At 57.5% G+C, this 23,790-nt stretch overlaps 1 protein-coding gene across 1 annotated transcript; it reads left to right on the forward strand.

Annotated features, from left to right (window-relative positions):
- Nucleotides 1-8,047: 8,047 nt before the first annotated feature.
- On the forward strand, nucleotides 8,048-22,435 carry LOC133355470 (carbohydrate sulfotransferase 13-like). The gene is made up of 5 exons (XM_061572786.1): nucleotides 8,048-8,245; nucleotides 16,149-16,210; nucleotides 18,227-18,412; nucleotides 19,164-19,396; nucleotides 19,970-22,435. Exons 1-5 carry the CDS (start codon nucleotides 8,155-8,157, stop codon nucleotides 20,460-20,462), a joined length of 1,065 nt encoding a protein of 354 aa, XP_061428770.1. The 5' UTR covers nucleotides 8,048-8,154; the 3' UTR covers nucleotides 20,463-22,435.
- Nucleotides 22,436-23,790: the final 1,355 nt, after the last annotated feature.

Here is a 23,790-nt window from a genome sequence, read left to right on the forward strand (position 1 = left end):
AATTAAAATAAGTACCACTTTGGGAGGAAGTCGGTAGTGATTGTCCTCTGGAGAGAATCGCACTCACCATAGGAATGTGGAATATCCATCACTGAGGAGATGAGTGCACCGATGCCTCTGCTCATTTGAGCAGGAAGTCACAGACGATTTCTAAGTGTGGGTTGACATCACTCACCGCCAGCGATGTTGACCGTGCCCCGGGTTTGTAGAACGCGCTCACTCCAGATGTTTGTAGTTCGATACCAGTGGGCTGCCCTGGTTAATACTGTGGTGTGTATTGACCATAACTGCTCCGTGCCGTCTGCTTCAAGGGTGGACGTTAAAGATCCCCTGACGTCATTCGCAAGAGTAGACCGTTGTGTGCCGGTGTCACGGTAAAAAAATTCCCAAACCAAGTGTTGAAAAATGTACGCCGCAAAATTACTCAATTGCGATTGCACACACAGCAGCCATCGTCTCCCTACTGAGAATGTGGCAGTACTCTCCCAACGCCGCCGCACCTTGTGTGAACAAGCGGAGTAAACAAATAACAGTGCGCTAACCACTGCGCCACCGCTCTGGGTTTATAGTTCACGTGTTTTGAATTCCGTTTGTTTGGGAGATCGATGGGCCCGATACAAACGTGGACTCTACCTCCCCCCACTGCTGCCAAAGGCCGACAGCTACCGTATTCTCTGGATTACAATACGCAGGTCCTTGAAATGAAAGGATGGGGGTACATCTTATAACCCGGTCGGTAGCGCAGAGGTTAGCACACTGCGCTACGAACCCGGCGGACTGAAGTCCGATTCCCGCTCACGGCCAGTAACGGTGACGATTATCTGAACCGGTTTTGGGCCTCCCCTCAGTCCATTCGGTTTCAAATGAAGTAACCAACACTGTCTGTTAAATGATATACGGTGGATCTTTTGTGTGCGAGACCCGATTAGTAGAACTTTGTTTGCACAGGGCACAGTTTTACTTGGATAAGTAGAGCTCTTACACTCAAGACGATGGGAGGTGAATGTGTGTGAGATATCCACCGGGCTCTCGAGGACGCTCGATAACAACAACCGCAGCCGCCTTTCGCCACTAAGTGGCGTTAACGTCACCACGGCGCTTGTGCCAGGCTATGTGCACGTCAAGGCCACGTGAAGTGTCGAACGCCCGCTAGCAGACCCAGGTGCCACGGGTCGACTGAGATGACTGCCTGATGCACCACCTATGCCCCCAACTGCCAACTTGCTGTGTTTTAGCTGCCCGGCGCTCCTCCGCCCTCCGTTGTTGCTGGAGGGTCACTACCTCAAACTGCCCAGCAGCGTCCTTCACGAGCCTCCTCCACAGAGCCCGATCTTCACACCACTGGTTCCAGTCATCGGCAAGTCCACTCGGCTCCACATCTTCTCGTACCACATCACTCCATCTCTTCTCTAACCCGTTCCGTGCCCGCTTAGCCCCCTCTATCCGTACGAACAAAAGCTGTTTAGGCATGCGGTGGCTGGGTTATGCGGGCTACATGACCCAGCCAACGCAACCTTGCCTGCCGGAGGAGTAACAAATGACAGAACACACAAAAACCATCTTGTCACATCGTTCGTCTTCATTTGAATCACAGTTGCTGAGCAAGCCCAAAAACATCGAGCGACCATCCACCAACAGTACTGTATAGTTGTAAAAGGTATACGTGGTCTATGTCTGCATTCACCACACGTACGTGATTCCTTGCAAAATGTGTCTATTTGGTGTTTGAACATCTCAACACAGCTGTTTTATTGTGAGAAAGGATAAAACCTATTTTTTTTAGTTAACAGGCTTCTTGAATTTAACGAAGTTATTTTGGTAATAGCCTGGGGGGGGGGGGGGGAAGAGACGATGGGAGGGAATTCCGTGAATGAGAAGTGTTGTGACTTGCAGTGTGGTGATTGGGTGTGGGAATGGGAGAGTTGTGATCTGCAGTGTGGTGAGTGGGTGAGGCAATGGGTGAGTTGTGACCTGCAGTGTGGTGAGTGGTGAGTGGGTGAGTGCGTTGTTGTGACCTGCAGTGTGGTGAGTGGGTGAGTTAATGGGTGTGTGAGTTGTGACCTGCAGTGTGGTGAGTGGGTGAGTGAATGGGTGTGTGAGTTGTGACCTGCAGTGTGGTGAGTGGTGAGTGGGTGAGTGCGTTTTTGTGACCTGCAGTGTGGTGAGTGGGTGAGTGAATGGGGGTGTGAGTTGTTGTGACCTGCAGTGTGGTGAGTGGGTGAGTGAATGGGTGTGTGAGTTGTGACCTGCAGTGTGGTGAGTGGCTGAGTGAATGGGTGTGTGAGTTGTGACCTGCAGTGTGGTGAGTGGCTGAGTGAATGGGTGTGTGAGTTGTGACCTGCAGTGTGGTGAGTGGTGAGTGAATGGGTGTGTGAGTTGTTGTGACCTGCAGTGTGGTGAGTGGGTGAGTGAATGGGTGTGTGAGTTGTTGTGACCTGCAGTGTGGCGATTGGGTGAGTGAGTTGTTGTGACCTGCAGTGTGCTCGTGGTGGTTGAACACCGCGTGATGGGACCGAGTCCGCAACATGAGTGGAGGAATCAATAAGTGAAGTTACGGTAACCATGGTACAATCGATAAAAGAGCGATAATGAGTATTCTATGGTTCTTTCGGTAAAGTCACGTAGATAGAAAAAATTATAATAAAAATGAAAATAATAAAAATATCACGTTTCGATCGCAACGTGATATGTTATTATTTATATACGTGACTTTACCGAAAGAACCAGAATATGAATTCCTGCAGTCACGAAAGTTTTAAGTAAAAATTTCGTGATAAGGAGGTGACGACATTTTGTTAATACGAGTGTCTTTGTACGTGCCCAAGTCGGAGTAACTTCCTGCTCAAACGAGTATTGTTGAGTCTGTGCTCATCGCCTGTGTACAGCCTTGAGCCAGCGGAGGAAACGTCACATTCCTATGATGGGGGTGAGTATATAGGACAACTACAGTCGACTGTGGAGTCCGCGCTATTCATTTTATATACCCCGGAGGGACGATGGGCTGAATCACACCCCAACTAACACCACACCCCAACCAGGATCTGAACTCGGAATGCGAGCTGCCCGCTGCACTGCAGAGCCACGTGATCGGTTGTTGAAGCCAATGAATGGGCGCAGTGGTGACACCGCAAGCCTCACGGCACAAAGCGTCTGGGTTCGAGTTCCGACGAGGGCGCCTTTCTCTGCGGAGTTTGTATGTACCACCGCCGCCTCCGGCTTGACTGATTGGCGGTCTGTGATTGACGCGGGCGACACGCATTCATCAGCCGGGAGCTGCTCGACAAGAATGGCCCGCCGGAGGAGCTGGGTGCGAGCGAAATAAGTATAACCCGTAAAAACAAAGTTTTTCACTCTAAATCCTTTATATGCGTGGCGGCTAGAGTCCTCTCGTCCTCTGGCTTGAGATGGCTGCCACCTATGGGTCAGATGATTGTCTGCAGTATTAAACAATTGGTAATTAAATATTTAATTTGTTTTCCCTAAACAGTGTACAATTTTTGAAAAAAAAATTCACGAACATTAATTGTCTCGCACAACGAGTCTGTGTGCAAAATGTCAGCTCGATTGGATCACGGGAAGTGGGTTAAAAACGACCGAAAGGTTTGCACGGTCGTAAGCAAGCAAGCAAGCAAGCGAACTTAATATAAAGGATTTTAAAAAAGGAAGTTACGTGCAGCAAATCAATCGTAACATTGCAGACGCTGAGTAGCGATGGGTTTCCTCGCACGGTTAAAACAAAACAACGTCACCGGTGACTGGTCTAACATTCTCAATGCTGCGCATTTTGTCCCTGAAAAATAAGCAACGAATTACTCAATTGGGATCAAATACAAATATCTGCCCCGATTTGCCTTGACCGGGCTGTTGGGGCAAGTGTCGTTAGCGAGCAGCACCTGTGAAGGCTGTCACACCATTAATTCTAGATTTGAAGTTTTCGTGACTGCAATGATTCATACTCTTTGGTTTTTTCGGTAAAGTCACGTAGGTGAAAAATGTAACTAAATTAAATCGCGAAAGCACAACCGCTTAAGTTGTCCCCACCTGAAGAAGGGCGCTTGTGTTGCGCCCGAAACGTCGTGATTTAATTTAGTTTAATGTTTTACCTACGTGACTTTACCGAAAAAACCAAAGCTGTCACCTCACACGAAGGGGAATGTGGGTGGCAAACTCCACTCCCGGCAGCCTTTGTCTTCCTCGCGGCGATGTTTACAGACCGCACCGGGTACTCGTTTGAGGCCCAGAACCGGTTCAAATAATCGTCGCTGATGTTGACCACGAACGAGCGCGATTTGAACTCGGGCCGCGAGATCACGCAACAGCAGCAGCAGCAGCAACATGACCAGGGCCAGATTCAGGCGTGTGGGGGCTTTAAGGGCTGTAGCCCAGGGGCCTCCACCAGCTGGAGGACCTCCAGAGCTTTAAGTGAAAAGATATTTAACTTGTGAATGCTGAATTTTATTTGTTAGCCTTGTAAACATACATTTTATTTTTCTTTAACTGTTTTCCTTTTCAAAATATTACCGGGGGCCTCGCAGTACCTGCAAGCCCAGGGGCCTACAAAATCTTAACCTGGCCCTGAACATGACCCACCCATTAGTGCCACAAGCTTGGCAGAGCCCCGCCTGTAATGGAGTGACGAGCCGTAATTGATTCTACTCGCACTTGCCCGTCTCGACTCGCTTTGCGCGTGAACTCGCTGTGAGCCGCGGGTAAAGGTCATCGCATTCGTGTGGCTGCCGCGGGTCCCTTCTTGTTCACGTCTCTCTCCCACCACGAAAACAAAATCCGGGGAGGTTCGCGCCCGTGCTGCGGGTGTGCGCGCGCGCGCCTGTGTGTGAGACCCCCCCCACACACACGCGTCTGTGCGTGAGACCCCCCCCCCCCACACACACACACGCCTGTGTTAGAGACACACACACGTCTGTGTTAGAGACACACACACGCACACGCGTCTGTGTTAGAGACACACACACATACACGCCTGTGTGTGAGACCCCCAGACACACACGCCTGTGTTACAGACACACACACATACACGCGCCTGTGTGTGAGACCCCCACACACGCGCGCCTGTGTGTGAGACCCACACACACACACGCCTGTGTGTGAGACCCCCACACACACACGCCTGTGTGTGAGCCCCCCCCCCACACACACGCCTGTGTGTGACCCCCCCCCCCACACACACGCCCCTGTGTGTGTGAGACCCCCACACACGCGCGCCTGTGTGTGACCCCCCCCCCCCCCCCACACACACGCCCCTGTGTGTGTGAGACCCCCACACACGCCTGTGTGTGAGACCCCCACACACGCCTGTGTGTGAGACCCACACACACGCCTGTGTGTGACCCCCCCCCCCCACACACACGCCCCTGTGTGTGTGAGACCCCCACACACGCGCACACAGAAGGGAGTAAAGTTTATGCGTCTCGTACAATGACTCCGTGGGGCCGTGACGGGGGAGCTCATTGTGCGAGTGGATTAGTGGGCATCGCGAGCCCTCTTTCATTTGCCCCGTGCCGGAACAATAGCCCTGGCTCTGAGCCAGCTAGGTTCAGGTGTCCGGTAGGCACTGGGCGCGCCACGGCAGCGAGATGTTAGCTGCCTCGCCTGGTATACAGGAGGTCGTGGGTTCGACCTGGACCCTGACTCCTGTATATTTGGAGTTCGCGTGCCTCTCTTCCCGTGGTCGCGTGGTTTTCCCCTCCACATTTATGAGCCATGCGTTTAGAATACTTGGCTGCTGTACATTCCCACGTGATGAGCCATTTCGTTGGGCTAACATTTGTGGCCAGGTCGCCTCTGAAAAAGAGTTACATAGCTCAGTGGGCCTTACCTGGTGAAATGTAAAACAATATATAGTTTCGTTTAGAACATATGTTCTCTCTCTCTGCTCCCCGCCCGCTCTCCGCTTACTCACACACACACGGTGGCCACAGTGGCAGCAATGCCACCACCATAACAGTGGCAGCGATGCCACCACGACCACCACCACAGTGGCAACGATGCCACAACCACCACCACCACAGCGCGCGCGTGTCCCACAGTCGAGGTGCATTTTATCAAACAACACATTCAGGTTTAGGGTTGCATACAGACTTCAAACACCCCCCCCCCCCACCAGACTCGGGGCAAGTGGTGTTAGCGAGCAGCTATGCGAAGTCCGGCACGGCGGCGTGAAGACAGAGCGATGTCAATCCCAGCGCGCCACAGCTGCGGTGACGCGAGGCTGCGCTATTCTTGTTATATTCAGAGATTTGTTGATAACCTTTAGGAGCCTGAAAGGGCGTAGGGGATGGGTTTGCGGATTACATACACATGACATGCGGTGGTTGCCGGTGGTTGCTGCTGCTGCTGTTGTTTTATTGGGGAGTGGTAAGTGATGCGAGGCGCGCGCCTCGAGGTACAGCTCACGAAGAGCCGCATTGAACAGCGCCTGGTGGTGACAGGGAGGCGAGTGGGCAGGTGAATGACCATGTCGGTGAATGGGCAGGTAGGTGAATGGGCTGGCGGATAGGCAGGAATGTGAATGAGAAGATGATTTCCAACAATTTTTTTAAAACACTTTTTTTTGTTATTTACCAGCTAAGGCCCATGTAGCTATAATCTAATCTTTGGTTCTTTCGGTAAAGTCACGTATACAGATAAAATAATAAATTAAATAATAGCATACGACGTTTCGATTGCAACACAAGCAATCATCATCAGGTATAAATGAAATAGCAACAAAAAATCTAACTAGAAAACTATAGACAGACATATAAGCAGACAGATATCACCAAGATACATAGAGAGAGAGTAACACAAGCACAGAGAGGGAGATCGTCTCTGTGGAGTGGCCTTAAATAGGCAGAGGGGACGGGGGCAGAGAGATTGAGGGGGTTAGAGAAAAAATTAACATGTCAATGAGTACGGAAAAAGAGGCGTAGTAAAGTACGCAAGCTTGAACATTAGGAGAAAGAACACACTAAATTAAATAACCGAGCAAAATATCGAAATGTTATGTAATACAACACAGAGAGTCGGTCAACACACAATTAACGCATAGCCTGGTCGATTACGTATTTCAAAGATTGCTAAGTTAGAATTTCACTACCGCTCCATCGCTCTCTGTGCGTATAATTATCTGAATTTTAAGTCTGGGTGTATCTGTGCGCGTGTGTCCGCATGCGAGTGCGTATGCCGATACGTGGGGGAGTGGTGGCGCGGTGGTTAGCACACAGCGCTACGAACCAAGCCACCTTCGGTCAATTCCCGGCCGCGGCTATTATTAGTGGCGAGCGACAGCAGAACTTTGTCCTGGGCCAAACCCTCAGTCAACTCCAATTGGTACCTGGTAACGGTGTGGTAACAAAACAAAAACACCCCATCAAAAGTCGGGATACAAAGACGGCCGAATATGATTCCATCAAGACCACCCAACCTAATGTGCGCGTCGTGCTGGCTTTAATAGGTGCTCGCTAACAAGACTTTGGCCACGAGTCTATTCGAATGCGAATCAGGCGTCTTGCCTCCGCACGTGTCCCCTGCCCGTGACGTCTTGCTGCGGCTGCTGCTGCAGATATAAAACGGAGACCACCAACACCATCGCCATCACATACCTGGTGGCACAGGCTAGCGCAGTTATATACGACGCACCCCCCCCCCCCCCATTACCTGAGGTCGATTGGCAGCCACCGCTTGCAATCAGTGCCGATTGGTGCTTGAACACTGGTGCTTTCCCCGAGGTCGGCTCAGCCTAAAATAAGTACCGGGTGAGGTTTATAAAACAACAACAACAACAACCACCACCCATCATCGCCATTATCATCACGACCAATACAATCATCATCACTCCCATCATCATCACCACCACCAACCATCCCCATACCATCATGATCACCACCATCACCCCTCTGCCTGTACGTGGTCTCGTCCGTCTCCCCCCCCCCCCGCCGCAGAGCGAGAGATCGGCTCGTCCGCCGGCCGCTCTTCCGTGGACACAGAGAGAGCAGCAGAGAGCAGCAGAGGGAGAGAGCGCGCGCGCGCGGGGAGTCGAGGGGGCATCCCCGGTTCGGCTCGAGGGGGGCAGAGTTTAGGGGGGGGGGTGCGAGGACCCCTTTGAAGGAGGAGGGGGTGGGGGGGCTGGAGGGGGGGGCGGGGGGAGGGGGGAGAATGAGGCTGCGTCTGTTTCGCATGGCGCTGTTCAGCTGTGGCTGCTCCATCCTCCTGGCTCTAGCCTACCTGCACGGCTCCCTGGCTCCAGGTAACGGGGCACCTGGGAGGGTCTGACGCGCACACAGACACGCGCACACAGACACGCGCACACAGACACGCGCACAGACACGCGCGCACAGACACGCGCACAGACACACGCGCACAGACACACGCACAGACACACGCGCACAGACACGCGCGCACAGACACGCGCGCACAGACACGCGCACACAGACACAGAGGGGCAGAAAGACAAAAATCTCTAATACAGCCCTGAACGGACTGTTCTTAGCGATCTGAAGGCCGGCACGGCACACACGAGGGTGGCTTGGCCAGCACCACGCCCGGCCACCTTTGTCTCCCCAATGCTGATGTTTATTGTCACTGATGTTGGCCGTGAGCGGGACTCGGAACTCGGGAACGCCGGGTTGGTATCGCAGTGGCGAAAACGACTGCGCTACCGCTCTACGCAGAGACACAGAGAGAGAGAGAGACTCACATAGAGACACACACAGAGAGAGAGACTCACATAGAGACACACAGAGAGAGAGAGACTCACATAGAGACACAGAGAGAGAGAGACTCACATAGAGACACACACACAGAGAGAGACTCACATAGAGACACAGAGAGAGAGAGAGAGGCTCACATAGAGACAGAGAGACACTCACATAGAGACACACACACAGAGAGAGACTCACATAGAGACACACACGGGAGACAAAAGAGACGCACACAAACAAACAAACAAAAACACCCATTCACGCAGAGACACTCACACACTCATATAGAGACAAATATCCCCCGTATAGCCTCAACAGATTGTTGGGGCAAGTGCTGTTAGCGAGCACCTTTTGAAGGTCGACGCGGCATACCAGAGTTAAGTGGCCAGCATCACGCGCCGGCTGCCTTTGTCTCCTAAGTGGCGACGTTTACACACCGCACCAGGTACTCATTTGACACTGAGTCGACCTAGGGGGAGGCCCAGGCCCGGCTCAGGTGATCGTCACCAGTGTTGACCGTGAGCGGGAATCGAACCTCGGGGCCAGCCGGGTTCGTAGTGCAGTGCGCTAACCACTACGCCACCAATCCCCACACAGGCACAGACATACAACAAAGACAAACATTCCCCGTATAGCCTGTAACAGACTGTAGGGGAAAGTGCTGTTAGCGAGCACCTATGAAGGCCGGCACGGCACACGAGGGGGTGGGTGGCCAACACCACGCCCGGTCGCCTTTGTCTCCCCAGTGGTGATGTTTACACAACGCACCGGATACTCATTTGAGGCTGAGTAGACCTAGGGGAGGCCCGGGACCTGTTCAGATAATCGTCACTCGGTGTTGGCCGTAAGCGGAAATCGAACCCGGGTGGCCAGGTTCGTAGCGCAGCGCGCTAACCGCTGCACCACCGCTCCCCACACACTCACACAGACACACTCACACAGACACAAACACACACCACACACAGACACAACACACGCTCACACAGACACACACACACACCACACACAGACACAAACACTCACACACAGACACACACTCACAAAGACACACAGACACACTTACACAGACACACACACGGACACAAACACACAGACACATACACAGACACAAACACACTCACACACAGACACACACTCACACAGACACACTCACACAGACACACACACAGACACAAACACACAGACACACTCACACAGACACACACACACAGACACACTCACACAGACACACACCACACACAGACACAAACACACAGACACAAACACACTCGGACAGATAAGGACACACGCGCTCTCCCTCGCCCTGAACTCTGAACCGGGGTCACCGATTCCACGAGTCGTAGTTTCAGACTCGCAGATCGGGACTCATCGAGAGTTCCACCCCGGGGTTCTCTGGCTCCAGGGACGCGGTCCCTGGCCCCCCAGGAACCCAGGTCGAATCGTGGCCCCCGGGTCGATGAAACCGAGTTCGTTGGCTTCAAATGTGGCTGCATTTGCTTCACTCGGAGCGGACGATAAAGACCCATAAGAGTTTTTTTGGGGAGGTTAGATCGCGTACATATATAAATGTGTCGTTAAACCCGCCACCACCCGACACAGCCAACTAGTAAGGGTTGCCACGTCAACAGAACGTGCCAATTCGTCACTAGTTCATCACACCGGTGTGTTGGAGAGCCAAGTCACAACATTTACAATCTGAATACGACATTAAAGATCCTGTCACGGTCTTCATCAAGAGTTAGGCCATCGCGTGCTGGTGTCACGGTCCAAATTTGAACAAAATGTGGAAAATGACACCGCAGATCACTCCGTCGGGATCACGCACCACAGCAGCAAGAGCAGCAATCATCTCCCTTCGACTGCTGAAAACTTGGCAGGATTCTTCTGACAAAGAGTCACAAGACTCGGTGAGGCTTTCCCGAGTGACTGCGGGTTTTTCGTCTGTGGCTCCAGCTGACCGAATACTGGATCCATCCGTGTCGACTGGATCCTGGCTCCGGTAATTCCTGCTCCCAGTAGCCTGATCTCTGCCTGGATCCGAGTTTCCGAGTTGATTCTCTGCGTGACACGGCTGAGAACTCGAGGAAACCAGGACATGCGTCTCGTTCGCAAGAGGGGCATGAGCCTGCTGCCAGTAGGGAGCTGTGCTCCCTGCTGTGTGGGATCACAAGCGAGTCATATGTGGTGTCATCTTTCGAAATTGGCAAATTTGAACGCCGGCACACAATGGCCTACTCTTGCGAATGGCGTCACAGGGGGTCTGTAACGTCCACTTTGAAACAGACGGCGCGTGGTTAATATGGTCAATACACACCACAGTATTAATCAGGGCGGCCGCTGAACCTCCACGGAAACTGGATCCAGACTATCGGTAACGGAGTCCTCTGCCTGGGACCTCGGCTCAAGGTGGCTGGGTCCCCGGGTCCCTGGCGCCAGCTATCTGGCTCCGTAGGACCAGGGACCCGAGTCCTGATTCCATACCGCTGGGGCCAGAGACCCAGGATGGCCAGATGACCCAGTTCGTGGGCCCTGACTCCAGCTGAGAGGGATGCATCCTCATGCCCGGTTCATGTGAGGGGGTGGGCACCCCCGCGACCCCCCCCTCCCCCGGTGCCCCCCTCCCCCGGTGCCCCCCCTCCCCCGGTGCACGGTGGGCGGGTGATTCTCTGAGGAGCGGTGGCGCAGCGGTTATCTCACTGCGCCACACGAACCATGGGACCCGAGTTCGATTCCCGCTCACTGGGGCCAACTTCTACGCAGGTCGTGGGCCTCCACCAGGTCGACTCAGCCTTAATTCAATACTTTTGTATAAACACCAGCGCTGGGGAGACAAAGGCAGTCTGGTGTATCGCTGGTCAACTCCCCCCCCCCCCTCCCCTCGTGAACCGCGATCAGCTCTCGTATAGCTGCTCGCAACAAAGGCACTTGCCCCTACAGCCTGCGTGGGTTTACACGGGGAACCTTTGTCTTTCCCTGTGTGTGTGTGGAGGCTAAACCCGACCCCGGTGTCGGTTTCGGCCGGAGGGGGGAAGGGGGGTGGTGAGGTGGGGGAGGGGGGGTGTAATCGTTTTTCAACGCAGGCCCGAAGCATCAAGCGGCCGGCAACGAACAGCACCGCCATCCAGGAGGAGATGTAAACGATTTAGAGTGGAACGCGTCTCTTGAATTGAGCGACGTTGTTTCTGTGGCAGCTCGAGAGAATGCAGACGACGACGGGAGGAGATTCTCGAGTTGAGCAGTGCGAGGGAAGAAGCAGCAGAGAGGGGAAAGGCAGAAGTGGGGAGAGTGGAGGGAGTGGAGGGAGTGAAGGGAGAGTGGGGAGAGTGGAGAGAGTGGAGGGAGTGAAGGGAGAGTGGAGGGGGAGTGGAGGGAGTGAAGGGAGTGGGGAGAGTGGAGAGAGTGGAGAGAGTGGAGGGAGAGTGGAGGGAGAGTGGAGGGAGTGGAGGGAGTGAAGGGAGAGTGGAGAGAGTGGAGGAGGTGAAGGGAGAGTGGAGGGAGTGAAGGGAGAGTGAGGGAGAGTGGAGAGAGTGGAGGAGGTGAAGGGAGAGTGGAGGGAGTGAAGGGAGAGTGAGGGAGAGTGGAGGGAGTGGAGGAAGAGTGGAGGGAGAGTGAAGGGAGAGTGGAGGGAGAGTGGAGGGAGTGAAGGGAGAGTGGAGAGAGTGGAGGGAGTGAAGGGAGAGTGAAGGGAGAGTGGAGGGAGAGTGGAGGGAGTGGAGGGAGAGTGGAGGGAGTGAAGAGAGAGTGGAGGGAGTGAAGAGAGAGTGGAGGGAGAGTGGAGAGGGAGTGGAGGGAGAGTGGAGGGGGAGTGAAGGGAGAGAAGGGGGGGGGGCACGTGGTCGGGGTGGAATGTTGGGTCCCCGCGGCAGGAGGAGTCGAGTTCGTGAAGGGGGGGGGGTGTTGGTTGGGGGTCACCGGGTCACGGGGACCCTCGGGCAACAGATGCCGGGAGTGGGCGCGGAGGTGCGGGGCGAGGGGGTGGGACCCGGCAAGGAGGGGATTGTGGACTGGGGACCGGGGCTCCAGTTAGGATGAGGAATGGAGTGTGGCTTGGTGATGAGGTGAGGGGTTGGAGCTGGGTTGAGGCTGGGGGTTTACAGGCGGTCAGACGGCCTCACTACGCCCGGGGCGTGAGACCCCGGGGTTATGGGCAGCGTGAGACCCGCCAGGAACCCGGCATCCCGAGTTCGATTCCTGCCCACGGCTCGGACTTAAATGATCAAGTCCTGGACCCGATGCGATGTTCACGCACTACCACTGGGGAGACGAAGGCGGCCGTGCGTGGTGTTCCGGCCTTGACGTGTGCTCGCCAACAGCACTTGCTCCAGCAGACTGTTTTGTCTACACGGGGGCTGATTGTGTTTTGTGTGCCCTCGTGTTCCCATTGCGTTCGTGGTGGGGTCCCTCGATCGAGGTGTCCTCCCCGACCATCCCTGCCCCTCCCCCCCTGCCCCTCCCCCCCTCCCTCTGATCTCCCTCCCAGGGAGGTGAGTGCTTCTGGCTTCCTGTGCGTTCACGACTCCGGAATTCCCTCCCTCTCCTTCCACCCCCTCGCTTACCCCCCCCTCGCTTATCCCCCCTCGCTTACCCCCCGCCCCGCCCCCACCAAGGCCCTGGAGCATGGAAACTCTTTTCCTGCCCCCCCCCTCTCTCACCCCAATCCCCACGCCACCCCCCGTTCTCTCTCACCCCATCTCTGCTGCTCTCCCCGCATTCGCTGTATCCACGCGCATTCTCTGCTGCCCCCCCCCCCTACTCATTCATCCCCGCCTCCCTCTTGCGACTCCCCCTCTCCCCATGTCCCCCCTACCCCTCTCTTCCTCTCGTGTTTCCCCTCTCGCCCCCTCTCGCAATGCCCGCACCCCCACTAACCCCCGTGTCTCTCCCCCCCACTATCCCCCGTGTCTCTACCCCCCACTACCCCCGTGTCTCTCCCCCCACTAACCTCCGTGTCTCTCCCCCCCACTATCCCCGTGTGTCTCCCCCCACTATCCCCGTGTCTTTACCCCCTCCCCTTCACTCTCCACGTGTCCCCATCTTTTCTCCCCCTGCCTCTCCCGCCCTCCTTTCCCCCTCTCTAAGAAAACCTAAATGGGAAAACTCCACCCATCGGCTATCGAGGACACACAGAGACAAGACTGTCCCCGTGTCTCTGTATAGACGGGGTTGTCTCCGTGTCTCTGTGTCTCTGTGTAGACAGGGGCTGTCCCCGTGTCTCTGTGTCTCTGTGTAGACGGGGCTGTCTCCGTGTCTCTGTGTCTCCGTGGCTCTGTGTCTCCGTGTCTATGTGTAGACGGGGTTGTCTCCGTGTCTCTGTGTCTCTGTGTAGACGGGGTTGTCTCCGTGTCTCCGTGTCTCTGTGTAGACGGGGCTATCTCCGTGTCTCTGTGTAGACGGAGCTGTCTCCGTGTCTCCGTGTCTCTGTGTAGACGGAGCTGTCTCCGTGTCTCTGTGTAGACGGGGCTGTCCCTGTGTCTCCGTGTCTCCGTGTCTCTGTGTAGACGGAGCTGTCTCCGTGTCTCTGTGTAGACGGGGTTGTTTCCGTGTCTCTGTGTAGACTTCGTGTCTCTGTGTAGACTCCGTGTCTCTGTGTAGACGGGGGTTGTCTCCGTGTCTCCGTGTCTCTGTGGAGACGGGGTTGTCTCCGTGTCTCTGTGTAGACGGGGGTTGTCTCCGTGTCTCTGTGTAGACGGAGCTGTCTCCGTGTCTCTGTGTAGACGGGGTTGTCTCCGTGTCTCTGTGTAGACTCCGTGTCTCTGTGTAGACTCCGTGTCTCTGTGTAGACGGGGCAGTCCCCGTGTCTCCGTGTCTCTGTGTAGACGGAGCTGTCTCCGTGTCTCTGTGTAGACGGGGTTGTCTCCGTGTCTCTGTGTAGACTCCGTGTCTCTGTGTAGACGGGGCAGTCCCCGTGTCTCCGTGTCCCCGTGTCTCTGTGTAGACGGGGTTGTCTCCGTGTCTCTGTGTAGACGGGGGTTGTCTCCGTGTCACCGTGTCTCTGTGTAGACGGGGGTTGTCTCCGTGTCTCCGTGTCTTTGTGTAGACGGGGTTGTCTCCGTGTCTCTGTGTAGACGGGGGTTGTCTCCGTGTCTCAGTGTCTCTGTGTAGACGGGGTTGTCTCCGTGTCTCTGTGTAGACGGGGGTTGTCTCCGTGTCTGCGTGTCTCAGTGTCTCTGTGGAGACGGGGGTTGTCTCCGTGTCTCCGTGTCTCAGTGTCTCTGTGTAGACGTGCGTTCTCCCCCGTGTCCTGCACGGGTTTCCTCCGGGTTCCTGGGCCTCCTCCTCCAATAGCTAAACCCACACACACAGTAGAACTGCTATTAGCCAAACAACATCAACACAACCCCCCCAGCCCCACATACTTTCTAGAAACACTTTGGCGGGACCCTCCTGAAAAAAAGGAGGTGGGGGGTGGGGGAGGCTTCCCTGGGCGACCGAGTGGATTCGTCCTTAAATAATAGCGGCGAGACGTCGGCGTCACTCGCTTCACGGCGTCAACACCGCGTCCCAGACGCTTGAACTCGGCCGCAGGGAGGAAGGTGGGAGGAGGGAGGGGGGCGGTTGGGTGGGGGCGTGGGGGTATTAGGGCATCGTGCAGGTACATGCGGGTAGCCGCACAGGTGCGTGTGGGTGTGTGTGGGTGGGTGTATGTGGTTGCGTGCGTGTGCGGGTGTGTGGGTGTGTGTGTGGGTGCGTGTGTGTGTGTGGGTGTAGTGGGGAGCGGTAGTGCTCCGAAGTTAAAGACCCGGAGGGAGTGAAGGGAGAGTGGATCCGCTCACGGCCACCACCAGTGATTGTAAGAACCGGTCCCGGGCCTCCCCTGGGTCGACTCGGCCTCAAATGAGTACCTGGTGCGATGTGTAAACATCGCCGCGAGGGAGACAAAGGCGGCCGGGCGTGGTGTTGGCCACCCACCCCTTCGTGTGTCGTGCCGGCCTTGCCCCAACAGTCTGCTAAGGCTATACGGGGGATCTTTGTCTTTGTGTAGTGGGGAGCGGTAGTGCAGCGGTTAGCGCGCTGCGCTACAAACCTGGCCACCCGAGTTCGATTCCCGCTCACGGCCAACACCGGTGACGATTATCTGAACCGATCCTGGGCCTCCCCTAGGTCGACTCAGCCTCAAACGGGTACCTGGTGCAGTGTGTAAACATCGCCACTGTGTGGTGCTGGCCACTCACCCCCTCGTGTGCGGCGCCAGCCTTCATATGTGATCGCTCACAACGCTTGCCGCAACAGTCTATTGAGGCTACACGGGGGATCTTTGTCTGTGTATGTGTTTGTCTACCTGTTTATGCGTCTCTGTGTGTGTCCCGGTGCTCGTTTCACCCCCATGGAGATGGAACACGGAATGCAGCAAAGCCGGACCCACGCAGCTGAGTGCACAGCTACAGGTGTCCCAGGTAGCCCACAGCCCCGCCCCTTACCTCTCTCCCCCTCCCCTCCCCACCTCGCCAGGTGTGGCCCCGTTCCGAACACGGAGCCTCGGAGACGTCGATGGAATCCTCAGCTGGGAGCAGGTAAAACACCCCCCCCACACTGCTCCCCCCAAACCCCACCCCCACAGCTCCCCCCAAACCCCCACCCCCACAGCTCTCCCCCACCCCACTGCTCCCCCTAAACCCCCACCCCCACAGCTCCCCCCCACCCCACTGCTCCCCCCAAACCCCCACCCCCACAGCTCCCCCCAAACCCCCACCCCCACAGCTCCCCCCCACCCCACTGCTCCCCCTAAACCCCCACCCCCACAGCTCCCCCCCACCCCACTGCTCCCCCCAAACCCCCACCCCCACAGCTCCCCCCAAACCCCCACCCCCACAGCTCCCCCCCACCCCACTGCTCCCCCTAAACCCCCACCCCCACAGCTCCCCCCCACCCCACTGCTCCCCCCAAACCCCCACCCCCACAGCTCCCCCCCACCCCACTGCTCCCCCCAAACCCCCAACCCACCCACCCCCACAGCTCCACCCCACTGCTCCCCCCAAAACCCAACCCCACCCACCCCCACAGCTCCCTCCCACCCCACTGCTCCCCACAAACCCCCCTTACCCCACCCCCAACCACCCCCCCTCCAACTACTGCCCTCCAACCCACGTCACAACGCACCCCGCCACCATCCTTACCCCGGACACGATTACGATACCAAGATAAGGCAGAGGGGCAGGGAGGGAGAGGGGCAGGGAGGGAGAGGGGCAGGGAGGGAGAGGGGCAGGGAGGGGGGCAGGGAGGGGCAGGGAGAGGGGGGCAGGGAGAGAGGGGCAGGGAGGGAGAGGGGCAGGAAGGGGGGCAGGGAGGGGCAGGGAGAGGGGGGCAGGGAGAGGGGGGCAGGGAGAGGGGGGCAGGGAGAGGGGGGCAGGGAGGGAGAGGGGCAGGGAGGGAGAGGGGCAGGAAGGGGGGCAGGGAGGGGCAGGGAGGGAGAGGGGCAGGGAGGGAGAGGGGCAGGGAGGGAGAGGGGCAGGGAGGGAGAGGGGCAGGGAGGGAGAGGGGCAGGGAGGGGGGCAGGGAGGGGCAGGGAGGGGCAGGGAGGGAGAGGGGCAGGGAGGGAGAGGGGCAGGGAGGGAGAGGGGCAGGAAGGGGGGCAGGGAGGGGCAGGGAGAGGGGGGCAGGGAGGGAGAGGGGCAGGGAGGGAGAGGGGCAGGAAGGGGGGCAGGGAGTGGCAGGGAGAGGGGGGCAGGGAGGGAGAGGAGGGCAGGGAGGGAGAGGGGGGCAGGGAGGGAGGGAGTTTTGATCTCCCTCCTTGCCCCGGGCTTGCACAGATCTCAGGAATGTAGTCGCCCTCCCACTACCTGGCGCCCTGCTCCACGCACCTCGCTTGGCGTTTCACAGCAGCACCCAGTCCAGCACCCAGCACCCACCCCACCTGTTCCCCCCACCCCCTCAGAGCCGGGAGGAGGGGGGCTGGGGGTGGCACAATGGGGGTGATGCCCCCCCCCCCACGACCAGAATGGTTTAGTTTTAATTTAAGAGTGGGGGGGGTCCCTGCTGAAAAGCGTCAAATTCAGGGCCTACCCCGTCCCCCCATTGTGAGTTTCTAGATTCCCCCCCCCACCTCTCTTCCCCACCCCCTACTCTACCCCATCCCCTACTCTACCCGTGTCTTACCTGAAACAGGTGCGTCTCTCTGTGTCTCTCTCTCTACGGAGCCTGATTGATGGTACGTGTCCTGGCTGTCTCTGTCCCCATGTCCCCGTGTCTCCCCTGTGCGCCCCCCCGCCCCCCTCGTATCCTTCCCGTGTCTCCCTGTGTTGTGCCCGTGTCCTCCCACGTCCCCGCATTACTCCCCCGCGCCCACTCCCCCCCCTCCCCGTGTCCCCCCCCCCCTCCCCGTGTCCCCCCCCCGTGTCCCCCCCCCGTGCCCCCCCCCTCCCCGTGCCACCCTCCCCGTGCCCCCCCCCTCCCCGTGTCCCCCCCCCTCCCCGTGCCCCCCCCCCCGTGTCCCGTCCCCCCCCCCTCCCCGTGTCCCCCCCCCTCCCCGTGTCCCCCCCCCTCCCCGTGTCCTCCCCCCCGTGTCCCCCCCCCCCCCCGTGTCCCCCCAGCGCGTGGCGATCGTCTCGGCGGACCCCGTGCAGCGCGCGAGGAGGGAGCGGCTCTCCCGGGGGTGCAACGCCATCCAGGAGGGGGGGCCCGGGGGGGGGCCCAAGCGCCGGGTGCTGAGCCCCGCGGACCTCAAACACCTCCTGGTGGACGATGAACACCGCCTCATCTACTGCTACGTGCCCAAGGTGCGTCCACCATCACCACCATCGTCACTACCATCGTCTACGCCATCGTCTACACCAGCGCCATCGGTGTCTCACGTCGTTATTGATGATGGTGGTGGTGGTACTAATGCTGGTGCAGATGATAATGCTTGTGCTGTTGCCGGTGATGCTGGTGCTGATGATGCTGGTGGTGATGATGCTGGTGCTGATGATGATGGTACAGGTGCTGATGATGATGCTGCTGCTGATGAGACCCCAGGTGGCGTGCATGAACTGGAAGCTCGTGATGCTGGTGATGCTGCTGCTGATGGTGCTGATGCTGATGCTGCTGCTGATGGTACTGCTGCTGCTGCCAGTGCTGCTGCTGCTGGTGCTGCTGCTGCTGGTGCTAATGCTGCTGGTGATGCTGCTGCTGATGGTGCTGCCAGTGCTGATGGTGCTGCCAGTGCTGATGGTGCTGCTGCTGGTGCTGCTGGTGCTGCTGCTGGTGCTGCCAGTGCTGATGGTGCTGATGGTGCTGCCAGTGCTGATGGTGCTGCCAGTGCTGATGGTGCTGCTGCTGGTGCTGATGGTGCTGCTGCTGCTGGTGCTGCCAGTGCTGATGGTGCTGATGGTGCTGATGGTGCTGCCAATGCTGATGGTGCTGCTGCTGATGCTGCTGATGTTGATGGTGCTGCTGATGGTACTGATGGTACTGCTGCTGCTGATGGTGCTGATGCTGATGCTGCTGCCAGTGCTGATGGTGCTGATGTCGGTGCTGCTGAGACTGCAGGTGGCGTGCACGAACTGGAAGCGCGTGATGCTGGTGCTGAGCGGGCGGGCGAGGGGCCTCCAGGCGCAGGCGATCCCGGCGCACGAGGCGCACGTGCCCGGCGCGCTGCGCTCGCTGGCGCACTTCAACACCTCCGAGATCAACCGCCGGCTGCACTCGTACCTCTCCTTCCTCTTCGTGCGCCACCCCTTCGAGCGGCTCGTCTCCGCCTACACCAACAAGTTCACCAAGCGGTGAGGGTGACGGGGGGGGGGGGGGCGACGAGGGGCTGTGCGGTGGTGAGAGGGTTAGGGGAGATGGAGAGAGAGGAGACGGGCGGAGGGTGTGGTGGTGAGCGTTTGGGGGGAAGGGATACAGGGAGAGGGTGCGGGAGAGTGTGCGGGGAGGGTTAGGGGAGAAGGCTTCAGGGGTGTAAGGGTGTGGAGAGAGAGTGTGTGGGGAGCGGCAGTGTAGCGGGTCACGTGCTGTGCTCCGATGACCCGAGTTCGATTCCCGCTCACGGCCACCGACACCAGTGACGATTATCGGAACCGGTCCTGCGGCCTCCACTAGGTCGACTCAGTCTTAAATTAGTACCTGGCATGGTGTGCAAACGTCAGCAATGTGGGCCGTGGCAGCCTTCATAGGTGCTCACCCAGCAGCACTTGCCCCAACGGCCTGTGAAGACTACACGGGGTTGGGGGGAGGGACCTTTACCTTTGTGTAGAGACTGCATCGTCGCGGTCTTAAATCACTCCCACCCCTCGCCGCCCCCCCCCCCATCTCTCCCTCGCCCCAAACCTCCCCTCCCCCCCCGCGCACCCCAGGTACAACACGGCGTTCCACTCGCGCTACGGCACGCGCATCATCCAGCGGCACCGGCACGCGCCGGGCGCGGAGGCGGCTCGGCGCGGCAGCGACGTGCGCTTCGAGGAGTTTGCGTGGTACCTGGCGGACCCGCGCACGCGCGCCGAGGAGCCCTTCAACGAGCACTGGGAGACGGCGGCGGCGCTGTGCCACCCGTGCCACGTGCGCTACGACGTCGTCGGCAAGTACGAGACGCTGCAGCGTGACGCCGGCCTGGTGCTGCGGCTCGCTGGAGCCGGTGCCGACGTCCAGTTCCCCCCCGCGCCGGCGCGCGCCCGGCGCGGCGGTGGTGACGGCGGTGGCCGTGGCGGTAAAGTCAGTGAGGCGAGGAGAGAGGCGCTGAAACACTTCCGCACGCTCGGAGCGCACTACCGACGGCGCCTGTACGCGCTGTACCGGCACGACTTCCTGCTCTTTAACTACTCGGCGGCGGCGTTCATGGACGCGCGGTGATGGTGGCCGGAGTGGTGGCGGTGGTGGAGGTGGGGAGGGTGATGATGGTGATGGTGGTAATGTTGGTGATGATGGCAGTGATGATGGCGGTAACAGTGGCGACGGTGCTGGCAAGCTGTTTGTATGTTGAGCTTCTTACGCACCTAGCCATCCGTGCACATCATAGGTGCTAATGATCACGCCGATGATGATAATGACGATGGGGGTGATGATGGTGACAATGAGATGAGTGAAGATGATGAAGATGATGATCATCACGCATCATCACAATCACCATCATAGATTAAATCATCACCTAAACGAACATCGCTGCCATTACCATCACTTTAATCATCATCGTAATCACCATCATCCCTATTATCATCAACACCATTATCACCATCATCACCATCACGAACATCACGGGTATCATCACTATCACCGTCATCATCACCACCACCATCGCAATCTTCACCACTGCCATTGCTATGAGCATCAACATAAATGTTCGATATCCACCGCGTGCAGTGATCAGGTCACGCGAGGTCATGCAAGGTCACGAATTTTTGGGGAGGAGCTCCCGCCCCACCCCTCGCCCCACCCCCTCCCCCACCCCCTGCCCCACCCCCTCCAAGACTTGAGGGAGAAATCCTGGGAAGCTCCGACACTGGCGCCCTCTGCTGCCTGCCTGCCACGTGTCGTTTACTGTCATCTGTGGAGGAAATTGTAAATGGTATTTTTTTAAAGCAATAGCAATAATTGTAATAAAAACTAGACTTTTGTTATATTTAAATTATTTTTTTTTACCTAATAAGCTCACTGTCGAATCCGGGAAAAAGGCGGCGTTTGTCTGCTAAATAGAATTAAACGAAGGTAAAATATTAGAAATCTGCGCAGCTATCCATCCTCTTCACCACCTCGCGTGAGACTCAATGTCTCAAAGCAGGAAGCTTGACGCTTCCGCGGATTTCTCAAGCGCCGAGCAGTGGACACCGGGTGGACCACTGTGGTGGACATTCGTGGAGTCGCTGCGGTGGACAATGGGTCACTGTGATGGACACTGGGTGAGTCTGATGGGTTACTGGTTGACACTGAGTTAGTCACTGATAAAGTAGCAAACGATATTGAAAACTTGAGGTTCATAGTTTCTCAGTCACTCGGGAGTTGAGGTTGTTGCATGTCTGTGTGTGTTCGAGTGCGAGACTGTGTGTGTATGTGGGGAGCGGTGGTGTAGCGGTTAGCGCGCTGCACTACGAACCTGGCGACCCAGGTTCGATTCTCGTTCAGGACCAACACCAGTGACAATTATCTGAACCGGTCCTGGGCCTCCCCTATGTCGACTCAGCCTAAAAAATGAGTACCTGGTGCGATGTGTAAACATCGCCATGAGGGAGACAAAGGCGGCCTGGCGTGGTGCTGGCCACCCACCCCCTCGTGTGTCGTGCCGGCCTTCGTAGGTGCTCGCTAACAGCACAACAGTCTGTTACAGGCTATACGGGGGATCTTTGTCTTTGTTGTATGTCTGTGCCTGTGTTGGGGATTGGTGGCGTAGTGGTTAGCGCACTGCACTACGAACCCGGCGACCCCGAGTTCGATTCTTGCGCACCGTCAGCATCAATGACATCTGAACCGGTCCTAGATCTCGCCTTGGTCGATCGAGTCTTGAATTAGTACCTGGCATTGTGTATTAATATTAGCGCCGGGGTCGTGGTTCTAGCCACACCACCCACTCGCAGATAAGCCGTTCAGGCCTTGCACGTATGTTGAATTTCTTTCGCATCGTATGTAGCCAACACGTGCTAATCGGAGGTGTGGGAAATAGGTGTTTGCTAACAGCACTTGCTCCAACAGCCTGTGTGGGCTACACGGGCACCTTTGTCTTTGTCCTCTAGGTTTACATGATCTAATCTGCGCTACGCGTCGCAACTTGTGTTAAATGTTGAATCGATTTTTTGTTGTTTTATATATTATATGGTCGAATAAAAAATGCGCATGGAAACAAGTTTAGAAGTGTGTGAGTGAATGAGTGGGTGGTTGGGTGAGTGGGTGGTTGGGTGAGTGGGTGGGCGAGTGAGTGAGTGGGCGAGTGAGTGGGTGGACGAGTGAGTGGGTGGGCGAGTGAGTGGGTGGACGAGTGAGTGGGTGGGTGGGCGAGTGAGTGGGTGGCGTGGTGGGTTGTGGGAAGCAGTAGTGGTTATCGCGCCGTGGTAGTGGTGAGTGCACTGCGCTACGAACCCAGCGATTCCCGCTCACGGCCAACACCAGTGACGATTATCCGAATTGGTCCTGGGCTTCCCCTAGGTGGACTCGTCCTCAAATGAGTACCTAGTGTGGTGTGTAAACATCACCACTAACGAGACAAAGGCAGGAGAGCGTAATACTGGTAGGAACCTCCTGGTTACACCAGCCCACAGGGGATTATTGTGTCCGTCCGTCGTGCAGGGAGGGGTTGGGTGGGGTCGGGCTGGGCTGGGTGGGGAGGGTGGGGCTGGGTGGGGAGGGTGGGAGGGGTTGGATGGGGCTGGGTGGGGAGGGGTGGGGCGGGGTGGGGAGGGGTGGGGAGGGTGGGGCGGGGTGGGGAGGGTGGGGAGGGGCTGGGTGGGGCTGGGTGGGGAGGGGTGGGGAGGGGTGGGGCGGGGTGGGGAGGGGTGGGGAGGGTGAGGCGGGGTGGGGAGGGTGGGGCTGGGTGGGGAGGGTGGGGTGGGGCTGGGTGGGGCGGGCTGTGTGGGGCAGGCTGGGTGGGGCGGGCTGAGTGGGGCTGGGTGGGGAGGGTGGGGAGGGGCTGGGTGGGGAGGGTGGGAGGGGCTGGGTGGGGAGGGGCTGGGTGGGGAGGTGCTGGGTGGGGAGGGTGGGGAGGGGCTGGGTGGGGAGGGGCTAGGTGGGGAGGGTGGGGTGGGGCTGGGTGGGGGGTGGGAGGGGTGGGGCTGGGTGGGGAGGGGCTGGTCACCGCGTGGTGCCCTTATAAAACTCAACGTTTAACCTACTCACGCCGGCTTGTGCCCGCCCTCACAGTCGGGCATATTTGCGGAATACACCACGCCGCCGTTGACCCTGGCCATTGCCCGAGCAACCCAACGTTGCTACCAGCTCCCTCCGCAGGAATGTGTTTCTCGCAGGCGTGGTGCGAGCCGGGCGTGGTGCTAGACACCCACTCCCTCGTGTGCCGGGCCGAAATTCATAGGCGCTCGCTAACAGCACTTCAGTTTTTCAGTTTTATTTATTTGGTATAGCCCTGTGAGCCATTCGGCTCTTGAATCGGGTGCAACCGCAACAAACAAAAACATGAACAAGAAAACATCTTAAAGTGACTATGTGACTATGCGCAAACAGAAAAATCCAGGAAAAAACT

This window comes from Lethenteron reissneri, chromosome 51 (genome assembly GCF_015708825.2).
Source record: "Lethenteron reissneri isolate LAM-NWPU_2019-01 chromosome 51, ASM1570882v1, whole genome shotgun sequence".
Taxonomy (NCBI): Eukaryota; Metazoa; Chordata; class Hyperoartia; order Petromyzontiformes; family Petromyzontidae; genus Lethenteron; species Lethenteron reissneri.